General features: G+C 39.8%; 1 protein-coding gene across 1 annotated transcript; it reads left to right on the forward strand.

Moving 5' to 3' along the window:
- Positions 1 to 497: 497 nt before the first annotated feature.
- On the forward strand, positions 498 to 3,525 carry H1-0 (H1.0 linker histone). Its single transcript, XM_072421123.1, has one exon. It carries the CDS (start codon positions 911 to 913, stop codon positions 1,499 to 1,501), a length of 591 nt encoding a protein of 196 aa, XP_072277224.1. The 5' UTR covers positions 498 to 910; the 3' UTR covers positions 1,502 to 3,525.
- The last annotated feature ends 14,445 nt before the right edge of the window (positions 3,526 to 17,970 follow it).

The raw sequence follows: 17,970 nt of genomic DNA on the forward strand, positions 1-17,970 counted from the left end.
CCAGACCCTCCCCCCTCTCCCTGACGGACATACTGAGCTCCCACGTCTCTGTGTTAGTTGGGGTCGCTTCTGCTCGCCCCAGTATCAGCCACAGAGGACATAGCTGTCTTTTTATGAACCCTACTGCTGGCTCAGGGATGCAGCTTTTCCCTGCCAAAGCCTCATTTCGAAAGGGCCCCTAGGGGCCGATATACAGGGGCCAGAATGGACGAAATGCGTGTGATTTTAGCAACACCATGGCACTTTTCGGGGCTCTCACGCGGGCTGTGGGGAGACCAGGGACTGTGAGACAGGAGGGTGTGAGAGAGCAAGGACTGAGCTGACGGGGACTATGGATACGAGACTGGCGGAGCGCCTGAGAGCTCAGGGAATGGACACTTTGTGTGCGCGAAGAAACACAGATAGTTGAGGAGCGGCGCCATGTCTGCCTCTTCCCGCCCGCAGCCGACAGTCTTCAACTCGGTCCGACCTCAGCAAATAAAAGGCGGGAACCTGCGGGAGGGGCTATCAGAGGGAGGGAAGGCTCTGAGAGAAAGAGTGTTAGTGACTGTCGCCGAGCAGCATAGAGAGACAGCTGAGGAGATACCTGACACAAGCACAACAAGGAAAACACACACAGAAATCATACGGAAATATTAAAACTGACTGACAGGAGGGAGGACCTGAGACAGGTGCAAACTACATTGACTTTGCTACGTGTTGAAGAATCCCTTACTACAATATAACTGAAGAATTGGAATAATAATCGGATATCTTGAAGCTCAGCAGTTTAGAAGTCTTTATAAAGCATATTTCCAGGTGGCCATTCCATTCTTCCCTGCCAGTGACAAGAGTCTGGAATTGAGACAAAAGAATTGCCCGGCTGTCAGGAAAGTTTTTGTGATTTGAAGCATCTGCAATAAAAGCAAACATGACGGAAAACTCATCATCCGCACCGGCTGCCAAACCCAAGAGATCTAGGGCTTCCAAAAAGGGAAACGACCACCCAAAGTACTCGGACATGATCCTGGCCGCCGTCCAGGCAGAGAAGAGTCGCTCCGGCTCTTCACGCCAATCAATCCAAAAGTACATCAAGAATCACTACAAAGTGGGGGACAATGCCGACTCCCAAATCAAGCTCTCAATTAAGAGGCTGGTCACCTCTGGAACCCTCAAGCAGACCAAGGGTGTCGGGGCTTCAGGATCCTTCAGGTTGGCCAAGTCTGAAGAGCCTAAGAAACCAATTAAGAAGCCTAAGAAGGAGGTCAAGAAAGCGCCAACTCCGAAAAAAGCGGTAAAACCGAAAAAGGCTGCCAAGTCTCCAGCCAAAGCCAAGAAGCCCAAAGTGCCCGAGAAGAAAGCCAAGAAGGTGATAAAGAAAAAACCAGCACCATCGCCTAAAAAAGTCAAAAAGACAAAGACTGTGAAAGCCAAACCTGTAAAAGCATCAAAGGTGAAGAAAGGCAAACCATCCAAACCCAAGGCCAAAGCCAGTCCAAAGAAATCCGGAAGAAAGAAGTGAACAAAGCTCATCTAGTTTGTGGACAGCTCCTTACAGCTCTGTACATAGTTTTATAATCTTTAACCTTTTCTCCTCCAGTACAACTTTCTAAATAAGAAACCGATAATTCCCAAGGACAATTCTGTCTTTATGTACATATTTTCATCTTGTTTGTTTTAATATTTGTGAAGGGGGTTTTAAAAATAGCATTTTCTGTATTCATTTTTGTAACATATAACTTGTAGTTTAGGTAGAAGACGCTGAAGACACTTTTGGCTATGGTGTAACAGTGGCTAAATAATCTGAATATAACATTTGGGAGTGTTGATCCAAATATGAGAGATGGAAACATTTTGTTTTTTGTTGGGGCGGGGAGGGGTCCGATATAGAGGTGCAGGTGTGACCGCTGGAAATGAATACTGCTGTACTAGAATATAATGGAATAATAGCCATTGTTATTAGGCTGTACCAGGAAATTTTTATTTCAGTAACTTTAATTAGACTTCGCACTAAATCTATAGAAAGGGGTTATATAAGCAAACAAAGCTAATTAAAAACTAAAGTAACAGGTCTCCGATTCTATTACCTGACTTTGCTGTTTTAGTATTGTTGTACATTAAATTGCATATTCATCATATGGATAATTCTTTATGTGTCAGGTCCCCCATATCATTATCTGTATTTGTGACAGGTCCTAGAATATGTTGTGACACCATTATTGTGTGTAAGATCGATCAACTACAACTGCAGCTCATTTTAAATAATATTTTGGTTGTTTTGTCTTAAGTCTAGAAACGTAGGCATTATGCATGAAAGTATCCTAAGCAACTGTCTGTGATGTTCTGAGCAACCAGTCAGCTTTATTATCCTTCAGAAGCATTAAATAAAGTGGCAGATTGGTTCATATGAGTACCACAGAGGGTTATTTTAGATGCTTTTATGTATAAATATCCATGTGTTTCGTAAAGCACACCTGCCAGGAAAAAAAAACAACAACAAACCCCTGCTGTATAATAGGCACCCATTGCCGTATCCTCATGTCACCACTGCAGCACCTCTGGGCATGCTACGACCTCTACACACCGTGCTAATTCTGTGCTGGGTCCAGACGGTAACAAGTCATAGCCGCTGTCATCTGGGGATAGGGATAAGTCTGAAAGTGTACAAGCACCGACTTCTAGTAAAAGTTCATTTCATTTTGTTCCCAAAAACTTTGCAGCAGAGGCAGCACATAAAAAGGCACGAGAACTTACTACTACAATGGGGGTTTGCAGGACGGGTTTTCTTATAAGAGATGTTTTTTTTCTCTTAATTCACAGTAATATACTTTCAAATAAGTACATTGTAATTTAAAAACTAGCACTTTGTTAACTAGCAAAATACAAAACGCACACACAATAATAGAGATGTTCACTGTATAAAGCTAGGAAAAGCTTTTGACTAGTAGGTTGCTATTATTTTATTTAAATACATTCATTTTAAGTAGGGAAAGGATTTTGTTAGTCGTGTTAGAAACTATTATTTAAAGCCTGACCTAAGCTAAAACTTTTTTTTTTAATTTTGTATGGACTGGGGAAAGGTTAGACCAATCTGCCATTCTTATACTGTTGTGTGTGATTCCATTTGAAAGATCACCCTACGGTAGACACTTTATCCCTGTGACACCAAGACCAGAAAAGAAGGCAGATAGCCGTGATAACCAACAAAGTTATATTACTTTCCCTACTCTAATACACAAAGATGGAGAATCAATGACTGCCACTGACAGACACATGAGTCTGGTAGATTCTGCAGGAGGGAATGTTATAGTGAATATCTGATCCTTGTCCTGACCACTTCTCCCCATGGTAAAACGTGAGCAGAAATTTCCTTTGTGGGGGTTTAGGGACATAACACCTGGCAATGTTTAACTTTTTCCTTCTCTTCTAAAAAAAAAGTTTTATGGTTATTGTCTGGCTTAAACATGTATTTTGTTTTATAGTTAGAAATGGTGAAACGTGATCCTTTGTAATTAAGAATCTAAAAATAAAATCAGGAATCCTGTTTTTCTGTGTTTGTCGTACTCATATATACATGGTTTTTAATGTTTAGGGACTAACTTATTATGGTGGAGAGTAAGGTGAAGTCATGTCCGGTAAATACAAAATAGTTTTATTATACAGTAAGTAACGTCCAGGAATATCAATGAACCTGAACTTACCTATTTACATTTTATTCTTGGTAGGGTCCTCTCCTCCTGTGTCACTGTCTGTCATTTGCAGCCCTTATTTAATGTACAGCACTGCGTAATATGTTGGCCCTTTATAATTACAGTTTAATATTTAAAATTGAATCGGGCCTAATCCTGAAAACATGACCTGTTGCAGGTATTTCAGGATACAATATCTTGTTATTAACAAATCTATGTAACAAGAACAACTTCACAAAATATTCCGGTCCTAAAAGTCACCTGACATTTATAGTACACATGAAGACAACACAAAGATTACTTTGGTTTAGCTCTTGTGTTTGAGGGTGTTAGTTCCTTACCATCCCTGAACAAGAATTCAAGTGCACCAACAACAGCCAGTCAACTGGCATTTTCAGAATAACATTAACAACAACATTCTCTCTGACATTCATGGATACAAAGCCCAGTAATACGGTCCAGTAGCAGAATATTGTGTGCCTAATGGAATATGTTAAGTTCTAATTTTCAATACATCCGAGTCCTCAGAATTAATTTTAAAAAATACCTGGTGATCAGAAGCTCAATGCCAAAGTTAAAATGATGGGCCTTATTTACTAAAGCTCTCCAAGGCTGAAAAAGATACACTTTCATCAGGGAAGCTGGGTGATCCAGTAAACCTGGAATGGATTTCTTCAAAATTAATTTGCTAGCAAATGTTTTCAATCCTGGACCAGAACTATTCCAGGTTTTTTGGATCACCCAGGTTCACTGACAAAAGTATCCTCTCCAGCCTTGGAGAGCTTTAATAAATCAGTCCCTATGTCTCCAATATGTGTTTGTGTTGTCGCTTTGTTGCACTGACTTTTAATAGACTGCAAGAGGCTGTTTAACATGCATGTTAACACCAAGTGTAAAGTTAGCTGTGCCAAAATAAATAAATAAGGACCCTGCAATTACTGATATAAATGTGCAAACTTTCAGGCTGCTTTAATTTCTTAAAAGGTCAATGATCTCGTATCAAGTGAAGTCTGACCAGTCAGTTTCTGGAGTAAATCCTTGACCAGGTTGATGGCACAGATTGTAAACATTGTTCAAGGTCAACATTGGCAGCTTTGTTTCTATTCCGACAAGAATATTATTCAAACAACAATACAAACTTCTGGGAAATGGAAGGTCTGAGCCCTGCCTAAATAATCATCCTTTCTAAATAATGTTTTACATTTGTAACTTTCTTTTTTTAGGGGTCCGCGGCTCTGGTCAGTGCATCCCCAGTGCGGGGTCAGGAGAAGGACCCCGCTGGGGGGACGCAGGGGCCAGAGTTGCAGACCACATCCCCTGTACAGTTCCTAGGCTCAGGGAGGTGGGGGCTGTATCCCAGGACACAACACGCCCACACTCCCATCCCAGGCTCAGATCTGCGAAGGGTGAGTAGGCAGGGTTATGTAATCATGACATCACTATAGGGGAGGTTTCTGCCCCTTTGAGTGACACCCGGCTCCCCGCGCATGTGCGTTCAGGAGCCGGTATTTTAGTGGTCCGTGGAACCCAAAAGGTTGGCGACCATGATCTAGATGATCCTGTAGATCAGAGGTGTCAAAATCTAATCACAGGGCTAAAATCTAAAACACAGGCTGAGTGGCGGGGGGGAAGTTTTTTTTCAGATCCATAGCGTTAGTAGAAGTATAGATCCTTCCTCACCCTGAGACATCATATCACACCCCATCCTCGTGTATTAATCATGTTCTGAAAATAAGTGCAAAACGAACTCTAAGCAAAATAGGTAAATTACAAACTCAACAGGTTTTTAATACATTTATCTATAATTCTATATTTGAAATTAAGAATTGCTCACCTATTTGTTTTCTGACCAGATGTCTGGGGTGGAGGCCGGTGTCTCTGGAGACATTGCTATCATCCCACTGAGATTCCATACCTGGAGCACCAGCACCATACTACTGGCAGCAGAATCGGGACTCTGGTACAGCCGTGCTTTCTGCTGGGTCCCGGCGGGAGTGTGAAGAAGCAACTGGGGTCCTTCTGCCTGCAGCCCGGTCAGGCACTTGTGTGGACCGCCATGTTTCTACCTAGCTTTCTGGGACGGGGTCCTTCTGCCTGCAAATGTCAGGCACTTGGATGCGGCACAGTCACCGCGGGCCACATAAAATGCCCAGACGGGCCGGATTCGGCCCCCGGGCCTTGTGTTTGAAACCTTTGCTGTAGATTATTGCATATAAGGGTGAAGATTTAGCTATTTGCTTTCCATGGTTATCTGATTTATTATCCGTAATGTCATTACATTTTTTCTGTACTTTTGTATGCAAATCAGACTGATCATGGCTGGTAGGAGGGGCCAACAGGGTGCTTTTCATACATGTGAGCCTGAGATCCAAGAATAATAGAACACAATCCAATAAATAATAAGGTGAGGTTTAAAAAATAATTTGATCTTTATTTGAGTTGTTCCAGCTTCTAATGCACACTGTGGGAGGTGTGTACATTGCGCAGTGAAATCAGAGACACAACAGGGTGCCTTCCTCAAATTCCCTGCCCCTCTCTATAGACCCCGAGTAGTGCTGTGTTTTCAATTTGTTCCTCTGTTGCTAGAAAAAATCTTAAAGGATTGTTTTCAGCTACCTACATTTAGCATGTGTACATAGTGTGACTCTTCCTGCTTGTTAAAGTTTTGTGTCAAACCTCTGAAGAGAGACCACTGCTTACATTTAAAGTCTTTCTTTGCAGATTGCTGGTAGGGAACAATCTTTCCTAATAGAAAAAGTGGAACTAAACCCTCTATACTCACCTTTCCCCATTCCGTCTTAAGGCGCAACCATCTTCTTCCTTCTTCTATTCCCAGATACAATCCTCAGCTATCTTGATTGGCTGGACATTGAAGTCATTGCGCCTAACAAGCACAAAGGAAGTTGTAATTGCCAGGTATTCTGGCAACCAATGCTGGGCTGCACACGCACAATTCCCCCATTGACAGTTCCTGAAACAATCAGGCAGGTGCTTAATGAAGAAGGGACATCACCTTTCTGCAATATTAATCTGCCTAAAAACTTTGAAAAGTTTTTCCTTTTAGTTACGCTTTAAAGTAGCATACTGATTGCATTTGTCTCCAACACTTCTGCAGATGAGTGAGCGTTCCCGCCACACATTTCCATCCTTGCATTTTAATAAGGATAATTTACTAAAATTGGGAATCTTAACTCCATGATTGTGTGAATAATCATTTCAAGTATCCAGTCAATTAAAGAAAATTCTAATTTTTTTTGAGTGAAGATTTTTACCTCGTTTATTAAATCAGCCCACACATATTGTTGGAGCTATTTGTCAATTTAGCTGATGATATTTTTATTTACCTATAAGGGAGAGATTCTTCCCAATGGTCAACAATCTAAGAGGAATTCTTCCTACTGACCACCACACTAATATACTGCGATCTGTGTATAAAGTAATTATAGTCGGGGTTACCTGAAGACCTGAAAGTTATGTCAAGGGTTCCCCCATGGTAAAAAGTTTGGGAAACTTTGGTTTAAAGTGTTGGGGAAGGGGTGGTGTCACCCAATGCTTGGAGCTCCTCAGGGGCATCTCATGAATGCCAAGAACAGAATACATACAAGCACAACATGAGGAGCACAAACCGCCTTAATTAATATACAGAAAGTTTTTGTTTTGTAAAAAGTTTATCATTGAAAATAAAGTTATATTTGGCACTAACTTCAGGCAAACAGCTAAGTAAACATTTGAAATAGATACATGTGTACTCTTTTACCAGCCAAGGAATTGTAATTCTGTACAGCCAGTCTTGTGAATAAAACACATTTATTGCACTGCACTGTGACACCCTTAGCTTATGTATAAACATTTGCGTCCCTGCTGCCCTTTTAACCTGTGTGACTGGCTGCGGTGGGTCCTAATAATGAGAGAACGGTCTGTCAGTGACTCCCGAAACCCAGCACTAGACCCAGAAGCTGAATCAGCCCCTGGCCTTATAATACAGAGCTCGCTATACAATCCTACTAAAGTTCTTGCCAAAAGATGGGGTAAAATCTTCTTACAGTGTAATCTTATCTTTACTTACAGTACAATTTGTTGAACAATGTGTACAATCATGTGTAGTACATTTGGAACATTTTTATTGTCTGAAGACATCATGGTAGAAGTTAGAATTCCTAAACTCTTAAGCCACATACACACGTGCAATAATAGTCGTTGGAAAGGATCTTTCACGATCCTTTCCAACAACTATTATTGCACGATGCATGAACGAATGTTGTACATACAGCACCGTTCTGCTCTATGCAGAGGGGAGGGGGAGAATGATGAGTGGCACCCTGCTGCACGCTCTCCCCCTTCCCTTGCACTAGGATCGTTAGTCGTCCATCGTCTGTGGATCCGCCAGCACGGTTGTTCGGACGATGGACGACTGGTGCCAGACTCTCGCCCGATATCAGCCCTGAGCCGAATATCGAGTGAAAATCGTTGGATGTGTCTACGTAGCTTTACAATAAGACTTTTTGTAGTAGGTACTGCTTGGACTAGAGACGTCGGAGTGACCCAGGAATGCTGGTCTTGAAAATATAACTGTTAGTGCAAATAAGAAAAAGTACCACAGACAGTACTTAATTCTGCTGTAATCCTGGTAGGTACAAAACACTCTTCTGTTATTCTGTCTGATTACACTAACTTGACATTTCAACAAATTCTTCACAAGTGTTTATGGACTTGTAACTCAGAAATATATTTACCTGTCCAACTGCGTCTCTGCTGATTTCCACTGTGTTCAAGTTAGAAGCTTGAAAGAACATTGACAATTGCAAGTACTATTTTCATTATATAAATACTCTGCATGTAGTGTACTATCAAAATAGCCTACCCACCAAAATGTTCTACCAAAAGTTACATAATAAACATATCCCAGATATAAAATCCTATAAGACATAGTTGGTCCAGAAGAAGGCAAAAACCCCGGGTACAATTTGCTTCAACAGGGGAAAAAATTCCTTCCTGATTCTATGAGGCAATCGTATGTTCTCTGGACCAACAGTCACCATTAATTTTACTTTAAATCTTTAATACCCAGTTACATTCTGTGCTTCTAGAAATCATCCAGCTTTTTCTTAAAGCAATCTATAGTAGTTGCTGAAACTACTTCCTGAGGGAGCCGATTCCACATTTTCACAGACCTTACAGTGAAGAACCCCTTCCTTATCCGGAGCTTAAACTTCTTTTCCTCCAGATGCAACGAGTGCCCTCTTGTTCTTTGTAATGATCTCAAAGTGAATAATTGGGAAGAGAGTTCTCTATATGGATCGTTTATATATTCATACAGGGTGATCATATCCCCCCTTATACGTCTCTTCTCAAGGGAGAATAGATTCAGTTCAGCTAATCTCTCCTCATAGCTGAGCTCCTCCATTCCTTTTATTAGTTTAGTTGCCCTTCTCTGCACTCTCTCCAATTCCACAATGTCCTTTTTGTGAACTGGTGCCCAAAACTGGACTGCATATTCCAGATGTGGTCTGACCAATGCTTTGTACAGGGGCAGGATTATGTCTCCATCTCTGCAGTCTATTCCTCTTTTAATACAAGAAAGTACTTTACTAGCTTTAGATATTGCAGCTTGGCATTGCATGCTGTTATTAGGTCTATGATCCACCAGAACCCCCAGATCCTTTTCCATTTCTGACTCCCCCAAATGTATTCCCCCTAGACAGTATGAAGCATGGATGTTGTTAGCCCCCAAGTGCATAACTTTACATTTATCTATATTAAATGTCATTTGCCACTTGGCTGCCCAATCAAACAGTACATCCAGGTCTTCTTGTACATTATAGACATCCTGTATGGACTTAATTCTATTACATAGTTTGGTGTCATCTGCAAACACAGAAATGGTACTTTTAAACCCAAACTCTATATCATTTATGAAGATGTTAAACAGTAAAGGTCCCAACACTGAACCCTGGGGTACACCACTAATAACCTTAGACCATTCAGAGTATGAATCATTAATTATAACTCTCTGGATGCGATCTTTAGGCCAGTTCTCTATCCATTTACAGATTGACTTTTATAAACCTATTGACCCTAACTTCCATATTAACCGTCTGTGGGGTACAGTGTCAAATGCTTTAGCAAAGTCCAAGTACACTATATCAGCTGCCACTCCACTGTCTACCTGTTTACTTACTTCCTCATAAAAAGAGAGTACATTTGTTTGACAACTTCTGTGTCTTTCTTGAAGCCATGCTGACTATCACTTATAATATTATTTTCTAGCAGAAACTCTATACTCTATTCTAGAAAACCCTATGCGGTTCTTTATCAAACTCTCTAGGACCTTTCCAACTATGGTCGTTAAACTAACCAGTCTGTAGTTACCTGGTAATGACTTTGCTCCCTTTTTGAAGATAGGAACCACATTGGTCTTACGCCAATTCATCAGTCCAGAGCATCAAATTAGAATTTATTGTGAATTGTTTTACCCACTATATATTGTAACTTAAAAACTGTCCATATGGATTACTACTGTACATCTTTACTGTTACTATTATTACACAGTATTTAAATAGTGCTGACATTAGGCAGCACTGTACAAAGTCCATAGTCGTGTCTCTAGCTGTCCCTCAAAGTAGCTCACAATCTAATATCCCTACCATAGTCATATGTCATTATTACAGTCTAAAGTCAATTTTTTGGGGAAACCAATTGACATAACTGCATGTTTTTGGAATGTGGGAAGAAACCAGAGTACCCGGAGGAAACCTACACAGACAAAGAGAGAACCTGCAAACTCCATGCAGATAGTGTCCTTGCCGAGATTTGAACCTAGGACCCAGAGCTGCAAAGGCCAGAGTGCTAACCACTGCAATATATTGCAATACATTTTAACATATACACAGATTTTCAAATATGTTCCAACAGGCCTGGGCTGTAGATGTTGGTAGCAGTACTGAGGTATATGAGAGCTTTTGTGAGAATTCCAGGTTCACCATAGCCTATACATATTCTGGGATTGAATACCATGGGTATACGGGAGTTAGTAGGGGTAGGTTAGTGTGCTTAGTTTAAGGGCCCACTTACACTTGTTATGTGGTCATTACCACAATGCATATCAACACATATTATTTGCACTAGCACATTGCAGTGCTATTATTATTAATATTATTCTAATATTGTATTTTAATGGCACCAACATATTACACAATGTTTTACAAAGTCCACAGTCATGTCACTAACTTTCCTTCAGAGGAGCTCACAATCTAATGTCCCTACCATAGTCATATGGCATTACCACAGTCAGGCAGAGTGTCTGGAGGAAATGCACACAAACACTAAAAGTACATGCAAACACGCCGCCCCTAGTACACGTATTGTTTGTTGCCAACATTGTGGTGCGTTGGCAAATCATTCAAATTGAACGTTAATGCATATGTGCTAGAATGGTAATGTGTAAACTGGCCCTGTGATACTTAACTTTCTGCAATTCGCTGATAAATACAATTAACAATGGGCTTACTGATTCATAAATAAATTTGTATTATTTAAAATATGAAAATATCACTTGTATTATTTTTTGTCTAAACAAAGTAAAGGTTTTGCTTTGTTGATAATAACTCATCAAACCATTGACAAAAAGACATATACACATGCAGAAATGGTTTTCTTTTATTGTCAGTGTTAGTTTTAGAAACAAATGTGTGGAGATAAAAAGTATGTATTTCATATTTTCATAATAATATTCGTATTCATTTTTTACTGTAGTAAAATTACTATTCTGGTCCAAAGCATTGTAAATGTGCAAATATTTTTTTTATATAATATTTATATTTTTTTTATAAATACTTTTTTTTCAAAATACCTGTTGACCCTTTCACAAAACTGGGAGCTGATGATCTTTCTGTGTTCTCCGCTGACTGTTTCATTGCAATATCTGTAAACTACAAAACATTTTCCATATAAGTTATAGAGGAGACAAAAAAAAGTGTTATGTAGTCCAGAACAAAAACTACATACATATGTCAGATGAGACGAATCCAACTCTGGAACATGTATTCAGCACTCTTTCAATGTTATTCACCAATCTGCCTCTATTTTCCTATCCGCTGTGTGTACAGTGCTCATTTATTCTCCTGTCACTGGAAATGATCATGAAAGATAATTTCCAGTTACAGAAATCTGATATCTATTTGAGGCTTTAGTGTGATAACTCTGCTTCTCTGTAAATTTTGTACAGTAAATCATTATTGTATAGGATCCTGGTATGAAAAGAAACAAATAATTCAACATATGGTTGAAAAGATTAATTTCTATCTATCTATGCAGCCTGTGTGTTCATCCTCTCACATCACAAGTTTGTCTGACACTAAATTTTACACTTTGCAGTCTCTAATGGATTGAAACAAACCCAATGCCCCAATGAAGTCAGACACCACGTGATCATTGCCTAGGCTTTGTGTCACATGATGGGTTTACAGGAATAATGTCTATGTATTGCATGTATTGAAAATGATTAAGTGAGGTGGTAACGCAGGCGGGCAGGCCAGACGTAGTTCATTTTCGTAACTCTTTGGGGGCCAAAAAAAGGCATTGGGGGCCAGATTTGGCCCGCGGGCCAGAGTTTGACACCCCTGGTTTAGGTTGTTGCCATCTTCTCCTATTTTCACAATTAAGCAGAGCTCAAACTGAGAAACCTCACAAGGAGCTGGTCAGTTTTGCAACATTGCAAATTTGTGAACAAATATCAAGAGATGAGCCTATTGGTCTTCTGTATTTAGTTAAACTGTACACACCCTGGTGAAGGGACCAGGCCTGTAGGTGGTATTTATTAGGTAGATATTCAGCCTCACTAGTTATTAACCTTTAGAATTGGACGGACAGTAATACAATGCTCTAGCTAGGTGGAGCAACTTCCTTTTATGTATTTCATTTGTTTATTCAATGTTTTCCTGCTAGAGTTATACTTTAACGGTAAACATTTTAGAAGGCTGCTAGACAAGTACACGCATAAGGTATATCCTAAGATAAAAAACATAATTTTGGGTGAATCCTGATGGGTACATTTACAACTATATATATAAATAATTCATATATTTTAAACATAGTTTAGAAAAGTCTGCTGAAGACAATGGGCCTGATTTATTAAAGCTCTCCAAGGCTGGAGGGAATACACTTTTATCAGTGCTATATGTACATATATATATAGAGAAAGATATACTTTTATCAAGCTAAATGATCCAGCAAACCTGGAATGGATCTGGTTCAGGATTCTAAACATTTGCTAGCAAATAGCAAATGACTTTGAAGAAATTCATTCCAGGTTTGCTGCATCACCCAGCTTCACTGATAAAAGTGTATTCTCTCCAGCCTTGGGAGCTTTAATAAATCAGTGCCAACATGTTTTATCTTTCAGTCCATAGCTGCCACTGTGCAAATCAGCTTTTTTCTGGGACATCACAGTTCCTGCACATAGATTGATCTTTGATCACAGTTCCTGCACATTGATTGATCTTTGATCACAGTTCCTGCACATAGATTGATCTTTGATCACAGTTCCTGCACATAGATTGATCTTTGATCACAGTTCCTGCACATAGATTGATCTTTGATCACAGTTCCTGCACATAGATTGATCTTTGATCACAGTTCCTGCACATTGATTGATCTTTGATCACAGTTCCTGCACATTGATTGATCTTTTCCCAATGAGACCCTAACTTCAGCACACAGATTGGTCTTTTCTCAATGGGACTGTTCTTTTAGCACATGCTCTCCAGTTTCTCCAACCACACAAACTATATATTAAACATTGTCTATGTCCTCCCCATTGACATTGCCCATTGAGTCCAGACACACGGGACACAATATTCTTTCCCCTGTTCTCTGCACTCAGGACACACACCTCACCCCTTAGTATCCATATCAGTATCAAGATACCCAAAGCTCTCTATTCAGTTTTACAACATCAGCAAAATCTGCATTTACCCATTGGTGGCTATTCTACAGTATATCAGCCCATCCTCGACCAATTTGTAGTGCGTGGGCCCTGACCTTTCAGTGATGATCCACATCAAAATAAAGGTGAGCCCCCCAGCAACTGAAACCCAGCCTAAAGACTAGTGTTAGTCGAATATCTCACTAGTTGATTCGACAGCTATTGGATCGAATAGTGAGAAATTCTAAGGGTGATCAAATGCCGAATTTGAACACCATTGAATTTTTTAGGGTCTTTGAAGGGCTGCAAGAGCAATCAGATTGCTCTTGCAGCCCTTTACTAGTTGTATGTGCTGTTGGATAGAGTTTCTCCATCTAACAACACATACAGTGCTGTACAGCGATCGCTGTTGCTGCGCTGTGCTACTACTATGTATTCTTGGATAGAGTTTCTCTATCTAAGAATACAGGGCACTACAGGTGATGAATGGGGACAAGTCCCCATTCATCACCTGTAGTGCCCGGAGATCGTAGTGGAACTGCAGAGGTAATCTGCAGTTCAGTTTCCCACGTGACGTCACAATGGAACTGAACTGCAGATTACCACTACGATCTCCGGGCACTACAGGTAATGAAGGGGGACAAGTGCTCAGAGATCCCGCAATGACAGGAGGATTCCCACGACTGCACGACTGCGGGGGAATCAAAATGTCATTGTGGGAAAACCTGTAAAAAAAAAAGAAGTTAGTTCAAAAAACACAATTCAATAAATTACTTTAAAATATTATTTTAATTATTATTTAAGATATACCAACAGCGGCTGACTCACTTGCAAGGGAAGCCGATGGAATAGGAACATGGTTGTGCTGTTGGGCTGTATGTTCGTATATCTGTTTGAGGAGTGAAGTACATGAAATTTAGGATCACTGTGATTTATATTGAAAATTGAAAGAGATTACTCACTAATTAGCAAAAAGGGATTTGAATATACCATCGCCTCTATAACCACCTCCTTCCTTGCAACAATTTTAAATAAGAGGGCTGCTGGAAGTACAAACATCAGACTTCTCCTCTCCTTACTCCTGAAGAAGCAGATTTTTTCCGTGAAAAGCGTCGAGAAGTAATTCAGAATTTTTACCCTTTTTGGGGTTTTCTGTAAGGAGAGGTCATTATATACACCCACAATTTTATTGTGTTTGATGTATTTGAAATGATGTTTGTTTTTAATGGTAATTAATAATAAAATGTTGTTATTTTTGAAATATACTGATGGTATTGGCTTTAAAAGTCCCGCTTAAAATAATGTCTTTCATCGCATATCTTTTTGTTTTCAATAAAATATATTTGTAGAAATTTTGGTGGCAGCGGAGGTAATGATCCCGCTTTATGGTAAATTTGCCCTTGCATCGTGAATGTGGATGGAAATCCAGGCTGTTGTGTGGCAACAACTGGTGTGGCACCGAATGATGTCATTCAGAAACATGAGTTGTATTTTCTGATGTTATTAGGAATTTTCTGAAAATGCTTTGACTGCTGGTGTGTAATTCCAAAGTTTTTGTGGTGGTGTTTCCAGTTTGCGGAGTTTGACTTTCCCTATTTTGCAGCAAATACCAGGAGACTCAGATTTTGACTTCTTGGCTTAAAAGTTACTACAAACCATTTCCATTTTTCCGATAGTAACACTTGCATGCTGCGAAGAGTCTTTATCTGGATCATAGTGGAATCCTTCAAATGCTAAGCTAAAATGTTGTGCAGTCCGTGATCGTCTGGCTCTTTCTCTCATTTCGTGTACTCGGGTCTCACGCTGTTGTACTGTCTCTGAAGCTCTAGATGTAGTAGCTATATCTCTGTTATCCTGTACTCGGGTCTCACGCTGTTGTACTGCCTCTGAATCTCTAGATGTAGTAGCTTTTTCTCTCATTTCCTGTACTCGGGTCTCACACTGTTGTACTGCATCTAAAGCTCTATGTAGTAGCTCTAGTTCTCTTATCCTGTAGTCAGGCCTTATGCTGTTGTACTGTTTCTGAAGCTCTAGATGTAGTAGCTCTATCTCTCTTATCCTGTAGTCGGGTCTCACTTTTTTGTACTGTCTCTAAAGCTCTAGATGTAGTAGCTCTTTCTCTCATTTCCTGTAGTCGGGTGTCAGGCTGTTGTACTGTTTCTGAAACTCTAGATGTAGTAGCTCTATCTCTGTTATCCTGTAGTCAGGTCTCACGCTGTTGTACTGTCTCTGAAGCTCTAGATGTAGTAGTTCTATCTCTGTTATCCTGTAGTCGTGTCTCACGCTGTTGTACTGTCTCTGAAGCTCCAGATGTAGTAGCTCTATCTCTGTTATCCTGTAGTCGGGTCTCACGCTGTTGTACTGTATCTAAAGCTCTAGATGTAGTAGCTCTATCTCTGTTATAGTCGGGTCTCACGCTGTTGTACTGTATCTAAAGCTCTAGATGTAGTAGCTCTATCTCTGTTATCCTGTAGTCGGGTCTCACGCTGTTGTACTGTCTTAGAAGCTCTATATGTAGTAGCTCTCTTGCGCAGCGTGGCAAGTCTTCTTTTTCTGTCCTCTGGATTTTCTTGTCTACGGTGCTGTTTCATTTTTTTTGCATTTGATTGCACTTAGCCAACTGCCTTACATTTTCTCGAAGGAATTTTTGCAGGCCAGAAATTTGTAAAAGAGTCCAAATAAAGTATGTAAGCAAAAAGCACACTGTCACTGAGCAATACATACACGCATACATGTAAATATACCTCTGACATATACCACAACTCTGTACAAAGATCAGCGATGCATTTCCAAATATACCTCTGACATATAGCACAGCCCTGTACAAAATTGACAGGTGCAGTCACATGAGTCTCAGTCATGTCATGTATAGCAAGTTTGGTTGAGATGTCTCCTTGCGTTTTCGAGTGATGGTGGAACATACACACATAAATCCATTTTTATATATATAGAATAACTATGTATCTATGAATAATGAAAACAAACCTAAAATGCTTTTGTGCCCAAGCCCAAAATTATCAGTCTTGCTTAGTGAGGGTTTGGGCAAACAAATGCAAAAAACAAACCATTTTGGGTAAATCTATAAAATACATTCACATTTCCCATGCTGCAGTTATAGGAAAAGACATGTTGATGTGCAAGAAATCCAGTGTGCACCTAAATTTCTGTAACAAGGCTGCCCTGACTACACAAGCCGTGAGGACTACACAACACATCACCCTCTACTCATCTCCATATCATAAGGGGGAAGTGTTGTGTAATCCCGAGGGGGAACTCCGGAGCTGACAATGCTTCATTGCAGTATATCAGAGCCAGGCACAAATCCTACATTGTATGTAATGATGTAGCAATGCCTGTGTGTGCTGGATAGTGGATGTTTGGATCACTGCCTTGTGACCTTTTTATTAGGGATATACAAATCCTTAGAAAAAACAAACATTATATTAGTTAGAGGATTAATGCTTGAAGTTCATCTTTAAGGATTTTTTTTTGGACTAGGAGTTTGGACTGTTCACTTAAGTAAATGCAACTGTAACTGCAGTGGATAATTCATTTAAGTTAGCGAATGAAGTAAATCTCTGATTCAATCTTGTGCAATCAAAAATCATATTTTTTATACATTTACATTTTACAATCAAATTTTTTACATTTTTTACACCTGCGTGCATTTAGCATCCTTTTTAAAAAAAGATTTTTATAACATTTACCAGAACAGGTGAGTATGTGTAGGCTGTGCAGGAGGGGGAAGCCGTGACACAAGAGGGTAAAAGTACAAAAGCACAACTAACCTTTACTATTAAAAAGAGTATAACAGTTCTTTATTTTGTAGCCACCTGATTTATATTTGTGTCTGTAAAGTTTTTTATTTATCCAACCGAACTGTTTTGTGATATTGGAACCATTGTAAGGCTTATCAAAACCACTTCTTCAATCCTAATGTGTCAGGAGCATGTCCCATCATTTATTGTTACACAGGTAACTTAGTCACATTAGTCAAATCACTATGGAATGTGTTAACACAGATGTTGATTGTCCAAGAACAGGATAAGAAGTGTGAAAGTTTGTAAAACCTCCCTGTTCTATTTTCATAACCCAATCCAATGCTGCCATTAAGTATTCAACATGTTAATCCCAATCCATTGATTTACATGGCTGACTGTGTGACTGGTTGTCACATCACCTGGGTAAAATATGGTGTTGAATGTTTATAACTATCCCCAGATGACATATAAAGCATCATTACATTGTGATTTTATGTGTCTCACTTACCTGCATGGATATAATCGCTCCTGTATATGTTGCATCATCTTAACAGAACAGGTCAAGCTGAATGTGGCTAACTACATCTAGCAATGGCTATATTTCTTTTGGCTCAGTGTT

Source organism: Pyxicephalus adspersus, chromosome 8 (assembly GCF_032062135.1).
Source record: "Pyxicephalus adspersus chromosome 8, UCB_Pads_2.0, whole genome shotgun sequence".
Classification (NCBI taxonomy): domain Eukaryota; kingdom Metazoa; phylum Chordata; class Amphibia; order Anura; family Pyxicephalidae; genus Pyxicephalus; species Pyxicephalus adspersus.

What these genes read in the sequence shown, in the direction of transcription:
- H1-0 (XM_072421123.1), top strand. Translation starts at nt 911, where the DNA reads ATGACGGAAAACTCATCATCCGCACCGGCTGCCAAACCCAAGAGATCT.